At 38.3% G+C, this 17,381-nt stretch overlaps 2 protein-coding genes across 3 annotated transcripts in view; both read left to right on the top strand.

Annotated features, from left to right (window-relative positions):
* The first annotated feature begins 1,707 nt into the window (after positions 1–1,707).
* The window catches only part of lrit3a (info leucine-rich repeat, immunoglobulin-like and transmembrane domains 3a), a 19,175-nt gene continuing 3,501 nt past the window's right edge, over positions 1,708–17,381 (top strand). Inside the window, exons 1-5 of one of the 2 annotated variants that reach the window (XR_004658232.1) lie at positions 1,708–1,980; positions 3,353–3,819; positions 6,157–6,462; positions 6,692–7,988; positions 12,360–12,366. Coding sequence is in view for 1 of the 2 variants with exons in the window: in XM_034883549.1 (XP_034739440.1) it covers positions 1,865–1,980; positions 3,353–3,819; positions 6,157–6,462; positions 6,692–7,719 (1,917 nt within the window). In the remaining variant the exon portion in view is untranslated. Of the gene's footprint in view, positions 1,981–3,352; positions 3,820–6,156; positions 6,463–6,691; positions 8,482–12,359; positions 12,367–17,381 lie in introns of those variants that run through there. The other variant, XM_034883549.1, reaches the window with a different exon arrangement.
* egf (epidermal growth factor) overlaps positions 11,641–17,381 on the top strand; it is a 19,763-nt gene continuing 14,022 nt past the window's right edge. The window contains exons 1-7 of the mRNA XM_034883548.1: positions 11,641–12,271; positions 14,622–14,821; positions 14,946–15,127; positions 15,732–15,959; positions 16,055–16,257; positions 16,405–16,518; positions 16,759–16,881. Of these exons, the coding sequence (XP_034739439.1) occupies positions 12,145–12,271; positions 14,622–14,821; positions 14,946–15,127; positions 15,732–15,959; positions 16,055–16,257; positions 16,405–16,518; positions 16,759–16,881 (1,177 nt within the window). The 5' untranslated portion in view covers positions 11,641–12,144. The remainder of the gene's footprint in view (positions 12,272–14,621; positions 14,822–14,945; positions 15,128–15,731; positions 15,960–16,054; positions 16,258–16,404; positions 16,519–16,758; positions 16,882–17,381) is intronic.

The raw sequence follows: 17,381 nt of genomic DNA, 5'->3' as shown, positions 1-17,381 counted from the left end.
AACTACCATGTGAGCCAATATATCACTGTTATTAACATTCGGGTAAGTCGTGAAATATGTTCAGACCGGATACCATTTTCTTGAGATGGATTACTTTTTTAAAGGGGCGCTATGCAGTTTTGGCAAAGTTCAGGCACTAGGGGGAAACGAGACGACCACCATTCAACCCGAAAAAAAGTCATATAACCATTCCAATGACTCTGAAGCTGTTCAATTGAGGTTAATTAAGCTAAAATAGAAACTGCATAGCTCCCCTTTAAGAGATGGGAATGAGGTTTATCACAAGCAAATACTCAGTACAACCTCTTACCACTAGATGTCTTCCTTTCCTCTTAGTCATTCCATATAAAGAGTTATCAACCACAAGTTGAGACTAAATATATCTGCACCAGCAAGATTATGAAGCACTTTCAAGCACGATTATATAATATATATTGACACAGAAAACATGGTCATTTTAAATTTACTGGACAAAGTATAAGTAAATAAAATGTCACTTTTTCACTTTTGTTTTTTAGATATAAGGTTAAAAACAATTCATGAATTATGTTTTGTACTGCGAATCAGAAAGTCATTAAAAGCACAAGGATCAATAGAGGTAACAAGTAGAAAACCATGATCCAACCTGTCTATTTAAATCTACGTACATAATGTCTATCGCCACTGCACATTAGCTAAGAAAGTGTAAGAACAGATTCCTTGCAAGGTTCAGAAATTAAACGTGGGTCTAAGAGTCTAGTCTAGTTAATTTGATTTTGGCTAACTATGCTTTAGCTAAGACTAAAGAAAACAAATAAGAGGCAGAGTTGCGTTTATAAAAACAAAGAATTAGAGTGAATGGAATATAAATAAAATGAATGCGGTCACTTGCTGTGCCATCAAGATGGAGGAGTGTCTACAAGAGGAAATTTGCACTCTTTGAGTGCCTTTTAGTTTACATGTTAATTTACTCTTTAGGGTAATGCCTTTATTGTGAGAAATGTGCTGTAACTTGCAATGAAATTTCTATCATAACAAATGCTAGGTAGAAAATAATCAGTACTAACACATTCGAGCCAACCCTTTAAAAATGAGCTGTTATGTGTCTATTCTAAACCAACATGTGCAAAAAATAACATGAAAAGGGATACGCTACTGTGGACCTGTCATCGGCAGGCAGGCAGGTTGAGTGTGGCCCCTTATCCTGAGCCACTGTTCCACCCAGACAGATAATAAATCACATCCAAGATTACACTTTGCACCATGGTGCCAGACAGAACTCCCTCTCACATCTTACATATGGCCTCCAGCTCAATAAAACATTTACATTTAAGGAATGTGTTGAGTCAGAGGGACTTACGTCAGAATGCAAAAGAAAAGAAAATCTATACAGTCAAAGCCATGGTGTATTATGAAGGAATTGTGATTGGATATAACCAAAAAAGGGTTGAACCAAGCTGTACATAGTGGGCTATCAAAAGCGTTCCAATGGGCGTAACAATGAATTTGACATAGGTTAGGGAATGGACATTAGCGAGTTTCGTTTTAAAAAAGCAGTGATAAGATTGGGAACAGAATGGATTAACAAAGGCATGGCAGGATCACCTGACGGGAAACCTCTCCAGCGTTAGCCGATTACCGCCATGTCAAAATGACTGGTCCTGCCCCGTGGCCTTTGTAGATTGCATGACCCTGTCAAACCCAAGAAATCCCTCACTAATCCAGCAACCTCCCCCACACTGTCAATCGGACAGGTGAGCTGTACTGTAATTGAATCCTCAGCTTGTTTACCGTTGCCTCTTATGGACTTTAAAACACTGAATCTGGATGTCTTTTTTCATGATCTCTTCTCAATGTGAGAACTGTGGGTACGTTTGGTGAAAACATGCGTCTACTTCTCTATGTGCATGTATTCCTATGCTGCCTCGGTATGGCTCACCCCTTTTGTCCATCCCAGTGCACCTGTGTCTTCCATGGTCGTACCGATGGAGCAGGAACCAGGTAAATTGTACACTCGCTTACACACACTTGAAAAAAATGTCAATGTCAAAAAAAAATGAAAGAAAATGTCATGTGTTCAAAAATTTCAGAAGTTTGCTTAATTATGTCACTTTTTCTTTGCCTTTACCTACAAAATAAATGCTTAATAAAAACAATCCTTTTCGAGCCTGTGTAGTCTTGAACTAAATTTGTGAAACATCTTTCTTAAATGTTTATTTAAGAATGATGACCCATTTGAAATCAAGGTGTGTGTGACCTGTGTTAAATTGACAGAAAGTAACAAGAACACACTTCATTTACATATTTAGTGAGGAGCAAAAAGCTACAAACCTTTCAGCCCTCCTGCGTCCTTTGGTATGTGAAAAGAATTGTTCGAGTGTGACCCCATTCGGATGGACAACAATTAGCTGTGTAGCTGTAGCTCTAAAGTCAGTATCTAAAGTCTATACATACAATGTGAAAATAAATTTATCAAATGCACAGTACAATTTGTTTGTACAAGTTGTACTGACCTGTACTGCCCTAATGCACAATTCCTGGCATTGTACAAATCCATTTATCCCTGACAAAGACCTAATGACCACCTGTATAATTAGTCTTATTAGTGCTGAACCCTATTGTATAATGCATCCCTCACCTTGCAGTCAAACTTGGGCTACAAAGAAAATAAAATGTTAGTTCATAATGTTGAATTTAACATATAGAAGAGAAAAAGTTAAATAGCAGTATATAAACATCCACTATTCCAAATTCCATAGGCTGGTTTAGTTTCTATAAATTAATTTGCAATAACAACTTAGACAACAGTGAGAAGTTTTATTTGCCAGTTGTAAAACAGCAAAAGGTGACTGTGGAATTCCTGAATTACAAAAGATTACATTATATTAGGTGCACATATTCTGGTATAGACCCTAGCAACATGGCCAAAAATGCTAAAAGTTATAGTTAGTAATGATGTAATAATAATCAAACTCTTTGATTGAAAGCTATTATATTCAACGATTCTCTTGTACATTGGTTTTTATCCGTGACTATAATAGATTCCCAATTTTCCACCTGCTGCAGTGAAAGTCAATCCACATGATAACTCGCCATTTATGATGATAGTAATTAGCTCTAACCCTGCCATCTGGAAAGTGCCCTTTAGATGTACTACAGTCATGTTAAAAAAGTTACAACATAGAGTCTGGATGGATGGATGGATGGATGAATAAATTAATGACAAAACCTTGCTGACAGGTCCTTATTTTATTTTATTTAAATACTCAACGGAAAATAGTTGGAAACTGAAAAAAAGTGATACATTTGGCCTTTGTTTTGTTATCTGGTCATAGAATATGTTCAAACCATTTAACTCATCTTTTATTCTCAGATCTGTGGTCTGCAATGATCCGGACATGTCTGATATCCCTGTCAACGTTCCTGTGGATACGATCAAGCTTCGTATTGAGAAAACCATGGTGCGGCGAATTCCAACAGAAGCTTTTTACTACCTGATGGACCTACGGTACCTGTGGATTACTTACAATTCCATAAGCTCAGTGGATAGTGCAAGTTTCTACAACCTCAAAGTGCTCCACGAGCTGAGGCTGGATGGAAATATGATCTCAATGTTCCCTTGGGAGTCTCTGAAAGAGATGCCCAGTCTGAAGACACTGGATCTACACAACAACAAAATTACTCATGTTCCCACTGAAGCATTACCCTACCTCCTCAACATTACTTACTTGGATCTATCCAGCAACAAATTAGCCACTCTGCCCTCAGATTTCATGGATATCTGGCCACCCTTCAATGGAGCACCTATCTCCACTAATGCCTCCCAGAAAGTTTTGTTAGGTAAGATCAAATTGGTATATCAAATTGATTTGAGACATTTTAAGGTGTTTCCATTCATTTTCGCACTGAATCACACAACATTCAAGCAAACATTTGGGAACAAAGTTTTTCTAGACAAAACGGATCACGCCGTCTACCAACATTTGATCATTATAGGTTAAAACAGTGCTTCTATGCTAGCTGATAGCGACATATCAAGCTATGAGAAGAAAACAACGACACTATCAACACATCGCTACGGTGATGCAGATGCTACTTGTCTTTTATTGTTCCTCCAGCACCACTGTGAGACAACTCTTTTTTGAGACATGTCTCGCTGTTTGAGCACCTTCCATTTACTCCAGAGGACGTCCCCCAGCTTATCGTAACCTTTATAGCCCATTTCCTTCGCGAGTTCCTTATAAAATATGGCACTTCTTAGATTTTTTGCGATCGCAAATAGCCATTATATCTTGCTCATAAATTAAATTTAAAAAGTCTCTTGTCTCCTTGTTTGTCCACTTCAATCTGTCTTTGTTGATGCCTGCCATGTGTGTAAACAGAGCAGAAATTCTGGGGAGAAATTAACTAAAACTTCTTTGTTTTGTGGCAGGTTGCAACCATAAAATGACCTAAAACTTAATCGCCATTCATTTTTTATTCGGCAAATAACATTTACAGCAGGGTTTATTTCATAAGCCGTATATCGATCAAGATAAAATCAGATGAGAGCGAAGGTATTTCCTTTGAGTCGATATTCATGAAATTCCATTGAATTCCAAAAAAATCCATTTTACTGTTTCCATAAGGCATTTTTCATTCAGTATCACTTACTTTGAATAAAAACATGTGGATGAAAACATAGCTTGTGTTACACCCTGCAATATATCCAAATAAATACAATACAACACATGTACAGTAGTAGTTGCCAGGATGACATATTACTGGTAATATTTTTCCAGTGATCAAACATTAAACATAATGCATTTTTTTAGTTACATCCTACTGTTGGTTGCTTCATTTACATTTTGAAAAAACCTAAACACCAAGATAAGTGTGGTAGTTTGCTCTTTAAGAAAAATGCTCTGCTAATAGTATGGCCTGCTCTATAGAACTAAAGTATTGGTTTAGTCAAAAATAAATGTTACAGGATTTCTACATTTCTGTTCAATTAATATTTATTCATCTCATCAGGGGATTGTAGACCTTGATAACAAAATAGTGTTACCTACTTTTGTGCATCTACAGGTTCTGCAATTATGAGCGCATATGTCAGTTGACATGTACAGTATCTGATCAGTTCTAATCAAGCTAGTAAAAAAGACATTTAACGTCTAATCTTTGAATCTGCCATGCTGTGAAAACAGTATAAAGTCTTTGTGGAGTGAAACCAAAAAAGTGTAGTCTAGTTAGAATATGATTAGTATTTAAATCTTATTTAAATCATTTTTTTGGATGTATATTTGACTTGCATGAAACTGAATGTGAGCAAGTATTTTTACATACAAGACTAGATGTTTGTTTACTCTATCTGTGTTGCATAGACAGTGGGAAGGAATTTAATAAATTGTATGAGGGCAAACTAGCTTATCTTTGCCGAACGAGCTGGCTTTGCTCTCTTGTGTATGTGAAGGAGAAACAGGATTAGGCTGGAGGACAGATGAAACCTTCTTTAGCATACACTAAAACCATTTCATGTTAGTAATACATTTTTTAGAAGATTATAATTTTTTTTTAATGAACAACATTAAAATATGGTTTGTACTTGAAACTAGGATTTCAGAAAAATATTTAGGACATTATAGGGATTATAAAGTGTTAAAGTTGTCAAAAAGCTATTTACATCTCTGCCTACAGAAAGACAAATTGAAAATGTGTGTTGCCACAAACTGGAGTGAGGCCACAGCCTGCTTAGGTGCTTTGCCACTGTTAAGACAAACTAATCTGGTTAAAGGGCTTTAATATGCAACAGTACGTGTGCTTATCTATTGTGTGCAGCAGGTGTTTATACATAAGTATGTACAAGGTTCATTTCTACAGATCATCCCAGGTCTAGTTTGTAGCATTTAGGGTAATCCATTGGCAGAAATGGAATATTATAAATACAACAAATATTAACATAATGATGTTTTCATTAGTGTATAATTCCCTGAAAGTATAAATCATTGTGTTTTCATTCATTTAGAATAAGTTGTTTGTATCTACATACAGAGTGGGGTCCTCTTCCAAGGAGTCCACCATGTTGCAGTGCAATGTTACCACAGTAGCCCAGAACGGGAAAACCAAACACTGGTTCTAGGTATGGCATTATGAAACAGCAATCAATGATTATCATTTGTCTTATCTTTTCGTCTGCAGGCCTCCAAGATAACCCCTGGTTCTGTGACTGTAAAATATCCAAGCTGATTGAGCTATCCAAAATGTCTGGCACACCAGTCGTTTTGATGGACCTGTACTTGGTCTGCAGTGCACCAGAGAATCTGGCTGGTGTCCTTTTTCAGCGTGCTGAAATTGACAACTGTGTAAAACCATCAGTTATGACTTCGGCAACTAAGATCACATCTGATTTGGGCAGTAATGTTCTCCTGCGATGTGACACCACAGGGTTTCCAACACCATCTCTTTGCTGGGCTAAGTCAGACGGCTCACTAGTCGACAACACAGGTATAACATACAAGCTTTTAAAAGTTTAACCAATTTAGAAAACAAAAAAAAACAATGCTGTTTTGATAAATATTTACATACCATTTAGAAATCCATATATATTGTTTGTAGATTTTGCCTGGTGAGTATGAATCATGGTACTACTGCCACAAAGTTATAATCCATTAGAAAAGCAGTTGGTAAGAATAAATCCATGTTGACTTTTGCGTTGTGTTGTTCCACTCTGTAGTCCAGGAGTCACCTGGAGACGGCATCAGATGGTCCATCATGAGCTTGCATGGAATATTGTTCAAAGACGCCGGGAACTACAGTTGCAAAGCTAAGAATGATGCTGGAAACGCAGAAGCAACCATTTCACTCTTGGTTGCTGGTGCTACCAGTACCACCGTGCTTCCACTGAGGCCTAACAAAACTGAACCAACTAGCCAAAGCACAACATTTACTCCTCCAACATATACTCCAAACTCACCCACCATCACATCCACAGTTCTTCCAAGAACATCAACAACATCTGCTGTCGCTAAGAAGCCGAAAACTACAACCAGCAACAGTTTACTGAAAGGATCAATCAAACAAGCAAAATCCCAGCAAAGAGCTGATGGGAGACAGCTTGCAGCAGATGAAACGAGCAAGAAAAGTGATGCATCAAAGTCTGTCAAAGACCTTAAGATTGTAGAGGAAACATCTGACACTGCAGTATTGCTCTGGACAGCAGATGGCTTACCAGATGATGACCCACTCACAGTTGTATACTCACCTTATGATGAGGACGATATCAAAAGGACAGTGGAAACTAATGCTGGCAGTGGAAAAGTGCTCCTAGATGGATTGTCATCTGGAATGAGATACTCTGTTTGCCTCATAGCAAAAGGCAGTGCTGCTGGAAAAGATCCTTGCATTGACTTCTACACTTTGGTCAACATAGAGGATGGTGGGCAGAGCCAGTTTTTCATTATCATAAGTGGCATTGCTTGCGCTTTGGTTTTGTCTCTTATTGCATTGTTGCTCTACAAGATTCTGGCTCTGTACTGTAAGGGACACAGCACCGATTTGGACCAAGAGGAGCTTGAAAAAGACAGCTATGTCAAGTTTGAGACAATTTCAATGAAACAAAGGACCTTGAACTCTCGTCCTACAGAGCTTTGGGCAAGGAGAGCAACTCATGAATCAGAACGAATGCTTCTGTGCTCGAGGTCAAGCATTGACTCCCAGATGACGTATAAGAGTGACAGTTCCCGGTCTGAGTATCTCTGCTAACGCCGGGAATCCATGGCCATTGCTCAAACGCCATGCTAGTAACACATATGAAATACTTGGTATATGCCTTTTATGACACTGATAAACTATAATTATACAATTATTTATAAATCTTTATAAATATACTATATTCATTTTCACAGAGTGAGGCTGTGAAAAAACAACTGGTTGTATTGAACGGCAAAACACATTTATTCAGTCAATTACTTATCTATAAAGATTTATATAATGATTTTGAAGTGTAGATGACATAAAAACATTCCCTAAAGGTTAAAAGACCAATCAGATCAGTCAATGAATATTTTTATTTATGTCATTTATTATGGAGCCTTATATTTGATCATCTTTGATGAAGACATTTGAATGGTTGTCACTACAGCACAGCACCTTTGTTGGACTATATACATTTTAAATAGTACCATGCAAAGAGCCTGTCCGTTAGCTGTGTGGTGTTTTATGTTATACCCCTTGCCAAAATTAAAGTATCAGCTATGAACATTATGTGGTGGTGTCCAAGAAGACCCACTGTCCACTATCACATTTAAGACATTAAATGCTACTTTAAGCATCAAGCTGATTGTTGCCTTAATGGAGAAGAAAGTATGGTCATGGACAAGAAAGTATGGTCAGTGGGTTTAATAGAATATGTGTCTAATGACTCTCGTCTGATACACATTGCCCGTTTCAATAACTCTATGTATACATTTGTTGACAAATGGAGATGTACATTTGTTTTTAATAAACTGAACAATATTTCCATTATATTTGAGTTGGGCTATCTGGGTTATAGGAGTAGATAGGTGCACATAAAATAGGTCCCTCAAATACAATTTCCAAAAATGGAAAAATTATCTCGGATAATTATTCAGAATTCTCAATCAGCAACAAATTGGGTGCCTTTTCTGGGTATCAACAGGTGAAACTAAATCCCAGTGTTATAATGCACTCTGTACTCATGTATTGTTTACAGTAGTACCCTCAGCATGCTATTCCTATTATATACCTTTGTTTGTACTGTATGTGTCCATTTGTGTGATGCTGCGTAAAGACACACAAACACAATGAAGACAAGATTGCCTGGAAAACCACATATCATCTACTCTGAATCACACACACAACTTGATATAGAAGAAAAATACAGAGGTACACAGACATATCACATGTAAAGAATCAGAGCAGACTTTTTAATCCTGAAAATCAATGGGTCACAGATTCTTTAAAGATCTGAACAGGTGTTGCCATAAATCCTGCTAAGATGATGGGTGGATCTCGAAAACTGTTCCCATGGATACCTCTTTGCCTCTACCAGCTGTATGCGCCTGCAGTACTAAGTAATCTCTTGTACCAGCTGTGATGTTATGATGGCAACAACCAGGCTGTTTTAACAAACAGAATGAAAAGGATGGTAGACAAGGGCTGGGGTGTTAATGATAGATAAACTATGAATGGATAGAGAGACAGGCAGATGGAAAGACAGATGGGTTGTTAGATAGGTAGAGAGATACAGGAGCTCTCATAGGCACGAGGGCTAGGAAGATAGAGAGAGGGAAAAGAGAGGCAGACATACCAACAGATCACTACACAGAATGATATGAACAGATGCAATCTATTTCTTCTTTAACTGTGATACAGTCGCCACTGGGCTGTGGTCTATGAAAGCAAATACAGACAGGGCAACTGGAAGTGAGATATTTTACTTCTCTAGAAGCTTTACAGCCGCACCATAAATCTCGACAACCATGACTTGGCTCCATCATAGCGGTCCAGTGAAAAATTGGCCACATGTAAATAGTGACAGTATATATGACAACAAGGCTAGAAAAAGTATATCACTCAACAGTCATTATGGTTGTTGAACCATTTTGTAGCATAAGACATAAATGAGTGAATGTTAAAAGCAGCTATGATGATGTAGCGTAAGATTGGCCGGACAATCGGCGCAGCGGGGGCGTTGTTACACTCACCATTGTGCAGAAAAGAGAGCTGAGCCAGAAAGCAAAGCTCTCGATCTATTGGTCAATTTCCGTTCCTACCCTTACCTATGGTAATGAGTTGGGTCATGACTGAAAGAACGAGATCCTTTGTAAAAGCACAAATGGGTTTGCTCAGGAGGGGGGCTGGCGTCTCCCGTAGAGATAGGGTGAGATTCCCAGTCATCCGTGAGGAGCTCAGAGTAGAGCCGCTGCTCCTTTGCTCCTGTCGAACGGAGCCGATGAGGTGGTTCGGATTATATCTCCAACCTAGCCTAGGAACGCCTCGGGATCCCTCAGTCGGAGCTGGTTAATGTCGCTCGGGAAAGGGAAGTTTTGGGCCCCTGATGGAGCTGCTGCCCCCGCGACCCGACCACAGATAAAGATGACAATGGATGGATGGATAGATAAATGTTAATGTGAAACAGAAAGCTTATCCTTAGCTCTTGTTATGTAGAGGTCTAGCACAAAGCCATTGTTGCATACTATGTCTGTTTAGTCAATTATACAATGATATCAAACATTAGAATAACCTAATAAACAGCCAAGTAATGTAAACACAAACAATATATGATTTACTGATATTAAAACACAAAAGGGAATTGGTACCAAAAAGTGTGACCTGCCAATCCTGGTCAATATCTTATCCGTAGCAGTAAGTAGTAGTAGCAATAGAATAACAACCGTTTAAACAACTACAATGAACCAAACAGAATTGTACAACCAAATTCTGTAATACTTTTATTATTCTGACATATTTAGCCAGCAGCTAACAAAACCTGCTAAACCAAATTTTAAGTGTTTAACTTGCAATGTCAATAAAGCCACTAATTGTATCTCTTATCTTATTTACATAGTCTTAATTGCTTTGTATTGTAAGTATTTTACAAAAGCAATGACATGAATGAGGTGGCATTTAAAGGAAAATTCCGGTCGATTTCAACATGTAGCTCTGTTGTTTTTTTTAAATGTGTAGTGTCGTCAGTAGCAAGACCGCTAGATTTTCACTTGGAAGGAATAACTGCACATGGCTAGGCAATGATTATGATATTTTTAGCATGTTTAGAGGCTAAAAACAAGTTTAAAACTGGCCCCGTTTAAGACTGTTTAAGCCTGTTGGGTGCAAAATCTAGCAGCAGGATAACTCAGTGTAGACTGCACTACACATTTTAAACAAAACAGAGCTACATGTTGAAATCAACCGGAATTTTCTTTAATATGGCAGCAGCATCTATACTCTTCCTGTTTTCTAGATATGAACTCTACCTGATAATTTAACCCATGTGTGATTGATTGTCATTCAGCACACTAGTCACTTGAAGGGAAATTATAGACATTTTCATTGTTATCTGCCAGGGGTTATATCGTGGGAAAAGGTCAGTGTCCTTGCTGACTGCTAACATTAGTCTGGAGACAAGGCGACTTTCTCAGCCACGTAAATCTTAAACTGACCCTCTACACGGTTACTGGTGACGATGTTGCTGACAATAACCTAGTCATTGAGGGTATGAATAGAGGTTTTGGTTCCTGGAGTCTGTTAGTTGTGTGCATGGGTAAAACGAGGACAAACAATTTAGGGACAATCGGCTCCACTCCTCCTTCGTTCTCTATAAATTACTCATTCTACTGATTCCCCCCGGCCGCCAGATGAACTTCAACAGTGGACAATCTGACACAGTGAGTCCTCGTTCACACACACAGGACAGAAAACACTGTGTCTATTTTGTGTGGGGCATGTGTAAGTTAAACTTGTGCTGTAAGTGTATGCAATTTATGAATGGTGTTATAGTTTGAAAAAAAGATGCCAAAGGTCAATTATTTTCCCCGATAACTAAAGAAAATAATATTTTAAGGTTGTGTTCGGTCTTATATCCTTAATTGCAACGTCCATCTCCCAGTCCCTTTTTCCGAGACACAAAAACTCTGTTGCATCCATCCACATTCAGAAAGGACAGGGGGTGGGGTGAGGGGAAGATGTCGTTATTATGTGGAACCTTTCTTCGGCCCAGCCTCATTGCTGGCATATTCCACATTCTGCTTGAGACACAGACTGCAGAAGATCTTGCTCCAATGCTGGACTAACATGTGCAAAATTTACCACGGGGGTGTCAGGAATTTCAATCTTTGCTTCCAAAACAGACTGGCAGCCTAGGGGCCAAAGCAGGGAGTGAGCACCCTACAGTTTTTTTGTTATGTCGGTTGAACACTGCCCAGCAGTGTTACCATCTTTATTCTGAGCACTCCATCTTTTCATTGGGGTTTTACATCTCTCTGTAGCTCAACGTCTTCTGGTATGTAAAGTTCCGCTGTCTCTTTAAGTTGAACCCTGGGACAAGGATGCCAACGGTCCATAAACAAATGTTGCTTAATTTTGGAGAATTCTTGTGTGCCAGTGCTAATAGTGGAAATGCCTGAGAAAAAGTGCCGCTCCTAAGGCAGGAAGGAGTGTAGGATTATGTTGGCTGCAACAATCACAGCAGCGCTGATCTATATTATGGTGCAAAGCTCTGGAGCCTTGGCCCTCGGTACAGCATGTTGGGATGAACGTCTATCGCGAGCAGGGAGAAACAACAGCTGTGTGGGTGAGTTTGTTTGACACCTCTCCTGTTTAAACTGTGACTCCCAATTCAAGGTAAAGTATTGACTACTGGATACTCTCCTGGTTGTGAGGTTGTTTGTCCTCAAACTACGTGTGTCATGTTTTGTAAATGTACCTGTGTGTACTTGGTAAGAAAGTAGTTGAGATGACAAATTAGCAATCAAAAACAGTATCTTCTGAGTATAGTTGGAACTTCTGATAAAATTGTAAGTAATATGACATTATCACAGGGCAGGTTGGCCAGGGAAGATCTACTTTCATAAGTCAAATATAAAAAATTGTAAAATGTGATGATGCTCAACATGCATATGAATATACCGTATATTATCATATAATACAAATTTAGAGTGCCACACCGAACAGTGATCCAAATTTGTGATGTACAATCTTCAGTGTACAGCACATTTAATTTGATCAATCTTTTATTAATTTTAAGTAGATACCATAAGTATAACTTGAAGTTTATGTATTATATCTATACCTAGATAATCTAGTTTGTATGTGTTTTTTTCTCACTAAATACACTTGTGCTCCAGTGATACATGATTCAATTATTTACCTAATTTGGTAGATATCCCATTCTGCACAAACCTTCCTTTCTGTGCTCTTTGCGGATATTACCCTTAACAGACTTTACACTGTAAAGAGGGTAAAAGTTGGGCATTCTACAATATTTGTGACAAAGTGAACTTGGTTAAGCAGACAATATAATGCATTGTAGCAAAGGTACAGTAAACTGGCCAGCGCCTGAGTGGGAGTATCTCAGGCTGAGCCCAAGTTTTTTGTGGAAGGCCACAAGGACATCAGTTGAAGCTTGTAGACGGGGATTGCTGATGTATAAAATATTGTCGGAATGGCCGCTGTCGTGCCAGATTGGCAGAGTTACGTAAAAATTATTATATATTTTATAATGAATTGTAATAATGTGATGTTTCCCATGAAGAACATGAGTTGGTTTAGTTTCTTCTCCACTTGAACAGGGTACATACTCTTCAACACCTTACTGTACAGTATGTTAAAAGCAACCTTACAATTACCTAGAAATGTTACGTTATAGCACCATGAAGCAGCCCATATTTTGGCTTCTTAAACTGAGGAATGACCACTTAAACTGTCCTAATGAATGTTGACAACAAAGTAAAATGGGGAATCAACGTCTACATGAATTGTCTACCTGTGCATGCATTAGGAGCAACTGTTTTTGTGGAACTGTGCGGACAGATCCAAAAGGGCTTGCATTTGTTTTGTGTTTTAAAATGACCAGTTTTCCAATAAATTCCAATTAACTGAGTTTACTAGGTCAAGAATCATGCTGACCACCATGTGAACTTGTCATTTAATGATTCATCAGGATGCCTCCTAGCAACTCAGCACAAGGAGCCATCTTGGGGACCTCAGCCCAGACATTATTATGTTGTTTGTCTGATGTTTCTCATTGTTTTCTTCATTCCATAGAGTTAAGAGTGGTATCCATGGTTGCACATGACAGTGTTATTATCATGATAGACCATTGCACCTTCCATCAATAGTCATCCAGACAGAAAACACAGATTTGGCTTCACCTTGTAGACCAGTTTGTCAAAGTTTAATGGGCTCTCAAGGAAACTACGTCTATTTAATAAAAACCTAACTTAGTGCTTCCAACAACTGACATATTGGAATGGACATCCACTCGTTCCATTTACAAATGCAGAAGTTTTGCTACTTTTTTGCTGGTCATTACATTTTATCGTTGCCCTTAGTGTCTAAATGTTGTGTGCTAAAGCAAAAACCACTAACCACTTCAGCCTTTAGCCTTAAACTTTATTCATTGCAGAGTGCTGTCAGAGTCAAATGATGAGTGATGTGTTGCTAAGGGATAATGTTTTATTCAGAAGCAGCTGAGTCTGCCTTGATCTTCCTCCCAACACAGCCATGAATAGGCTTTTTAATTAGATAATTTGACTCATTTGACAACAACTGCGAACAAAAAGAGGGAAGAAGCAGCTACTGAAATGCTAAATACTGCCAGGGTTACCTTACTGTACCTGGTATTCATTTAATTTAAGTAACATACTTGCTATGTATTTGACTAATATTTAGAGCTGCAAGGTTTAGTCGATGTGTCATGTTCTAGTCCAACCACAAAAAATAAATCAATTACTATTTTGATAAGGGTTTAATAATTTCTGTTATTTTTCAAAATGTCCAAGTATTCTGTGGTTTCAACTCCTCAAATAAAAGGATTTGTTGCTTTTCTTTTGTTATGTGACAGTAAACTCAATATCTTTGGGTTTTGGACTGTCAGACAAGTCATGGGATTCATTAAAGACATGGTGTTTTATTTTGTTAAGCCTCACAGCCCTTCCTGATATTTGGCCATGGGAAAGCTATTCATCGGATGGACCTCGATGGGACAAACCAGAGAAGGCTTGTGGCTGGCGTGGGAAGCTCGATCCTGCTTGACTTTCATTTTAGAGAGGAGAGCGTTTACTGGGCTGACAAACACACTGGGGTCATCTACAAAGCATCAGTGAGAGGAGTACACAGACAGGTGATTATGTAACAACTCTAAAGTTGTAGAGAACTTAGCTGGCGTGAACAGATTCCAGTCTGTAAAGTATGCATTCGCCTGGGGTTCGTTTAAGAGAATTTTAATGTTTATGTTTGTTTTTCAGAAACTGTACTCATCTGACAAACATCTCTCGGGACTTGCGGTGGATTGGGTTTGGAACAGTGTATATTGGACAAGTGGAGAAAAGGGAAAAATCAAGATCATGGATATAAATGGGAAAAATCAAAGGACTATTTTAAGACACTTAACCCAACCCAGTTGTATAAACGTTGACCCCACTAACAGGTAATCCATTCTCCATTACGCTTTTAATGTCACTTTTTAGCGTAGAGTAAGGGAGGATGGTTCCTATACAACATCTCACACAGTTCAGAGTCCTGGCATGTTGTTTGTGTGTTACTATAAATGTTTAATCTCCCTCCATCAAGTATGGCTGGCACAGAGGTGCAAAATGACAGACTGACTTTCACATTCACATTTTACGTTTTTACCAGGCCACACACACATTACTGTCAACCATTTTATTGCATTTTGGTCAAGCAGATTGACAAGTGGACATGCAAAAGTAAATTATGGCAGAAAGATTTCTATAACATTTAGGAATATTTGGTAATAAGATGCCTATAGCATGTTTACATTACTTTGTACTTATTTTGTTGTTTATTAAACACTACTAAAATATGACTATAAGGCAACAAAAGTACAAAGCTACTGATGTTGGGGCATTCATGTAGCATTCATATAACAAAATTCCCAAACAGGGGCATTAGCAGTAACATCTAACTTAACTGGCACTATTTTGTAATTGAGAAACACACACAGTGACCAAATAACTTTGGGAATACTTATTTACAAAGCCCGTTCTTAGTTCAAAAGTACTATTTTGCAGGTTTCTTTTTTGGCTGTCTGGCGGGATGACTCCAAGTATACAGCGGTCTGATGCGACAGGACGAATGAAAACTACACTTATTAAGATAGCAGAAAAACTGGAAGCACTATCGATTGACCGAGTGGATAAAAGACTGTACTGGGTTCAGTTTGGTCTGCAAGGAGAAAGTGCCATTGCCTCTTGTGATTACAACGGGAACGCTCTGCACGTCATAGACACGCCCCTTCAGTGAGCATATTGTTGTTTTCTGTTCATTATTCTATCATTTTATTTTTGTTAGCAAATCCAGATAAAACACTTGTGTTTTTGTCTTCTTTGGTCAGGTCTAAGTCACTGGGGATTTCGGTTTTTCTGGAGAACTTGTACTACACTGATGCCGCATCTAGGGTTATGAAACAAGTAAACAAATACACTGGTGGAGAGCCACTGACTGTTAACATAAAACAAATGGCAAAACCCCCAGTTGATATCAAGGTGGTACATCCCCTCAACCAGCCAATGGCAGACTCCCAATCACCATTTTCAGGTAACAGCTCAACATTTAACATTTGACATTTAAATTGCTCTGTGTCTGTCTCCATTTTGTATTATTGGTATTTACATTTATTTTACAGTACATATGGCTCAAATGACAATGTTTTAGTAATGTATTACCATTAACCCTTTCAAGCAGGTTGCGACAAACAGAGTGGAAATTGCCTGAATGTGTGTTCCAGTCTAGCCGAGCAAGGGACTTGCCACTGCAGTGAAGGCTTTGCTCTCAGTAAACAAGGCACTTATTGTGAAGGTTGGTATCTGTACCACTAATTAAAAAATGATTAAGGTTTTTTTTTGTCCAGTTAGATCAGAAACGAGCCACAGCATTGACTGCTGATTACCAAAGTTGGAATGAGTCTTACAATATGAAATCTATTACCTACCTAAACATATATCCCCCTGTGGCCACAAATACAGTAAAAGTAAAGTATGGCAGGGCATTCAAATAAGAGCATCTGCTAAGCACTATTTCTGTCTTTTTGTGCCATAGATATGAATGAATGTGCCCATTGGAACCACGGCTGCTCTCTTGGTTGCGAAAACATCCCAGGCTCCTATTTCTGTACCTGCCCTAAAGGATACGCCCTCCTACCAGACAGGAAGACATGTGGAGGTATAGTGCAAAGTTCACTGTGCTGCCCATGTACACAGACGCCGCATTGGCATCTGTATATATAACGTTAATAAATAATGTACATATGCTGCTGCCACTGTCTAACTGTACTCCCTGGATAATTATTTTATAGTTTTTGAAAAAAAAAGAAAAAAAGCTATTTGAGAAAGAAGCAAACAGAAAGGTTGCATTGTGATTTGAGGGTTATACTATCAAACTGACTCAAGAACAAAATAATGACAAAAAAATATAAAGATAGCGTAGCTCATTGGCTGGTCAATTCCCTTGATGCAAGGCGGTAAATAGAGTTAAAATTTGCTGATAAGTTTGTAGTTTGTTTGAAATACAAATGTAACTTCATGAACTTTTTTTTTTTTAATGTGTCTGCTTAGATTTTAGTGTTTTGTTGTCTGGTAATTGTCATTGTTGTGCTGGTTTACCATTGTAACCATGAGTTAAATGACGTTACAAATATATATACAATACCGGTCAAAAGTTTG

This window comes from Etheostoma cragini, chromosome 10 (genome assembly GCF_013103735.1).
Source record: "Etheostoma cragini isolate CJK2018 chromosome 10, CSU_Ecrag_1.0, whole genome shotgun sequence".
Lineage (NCBI taxonomy): Eukaryota > Metazoa > Chordata > Actinopteri > Perciformes > Percidae > Etheostoma > Etheostoma cragini.
The sequence above is the reverse complement of the archived record's forward strand: the minus strand, read 5'-3'. Positions and strand labels throughout refer to the sequence as shown.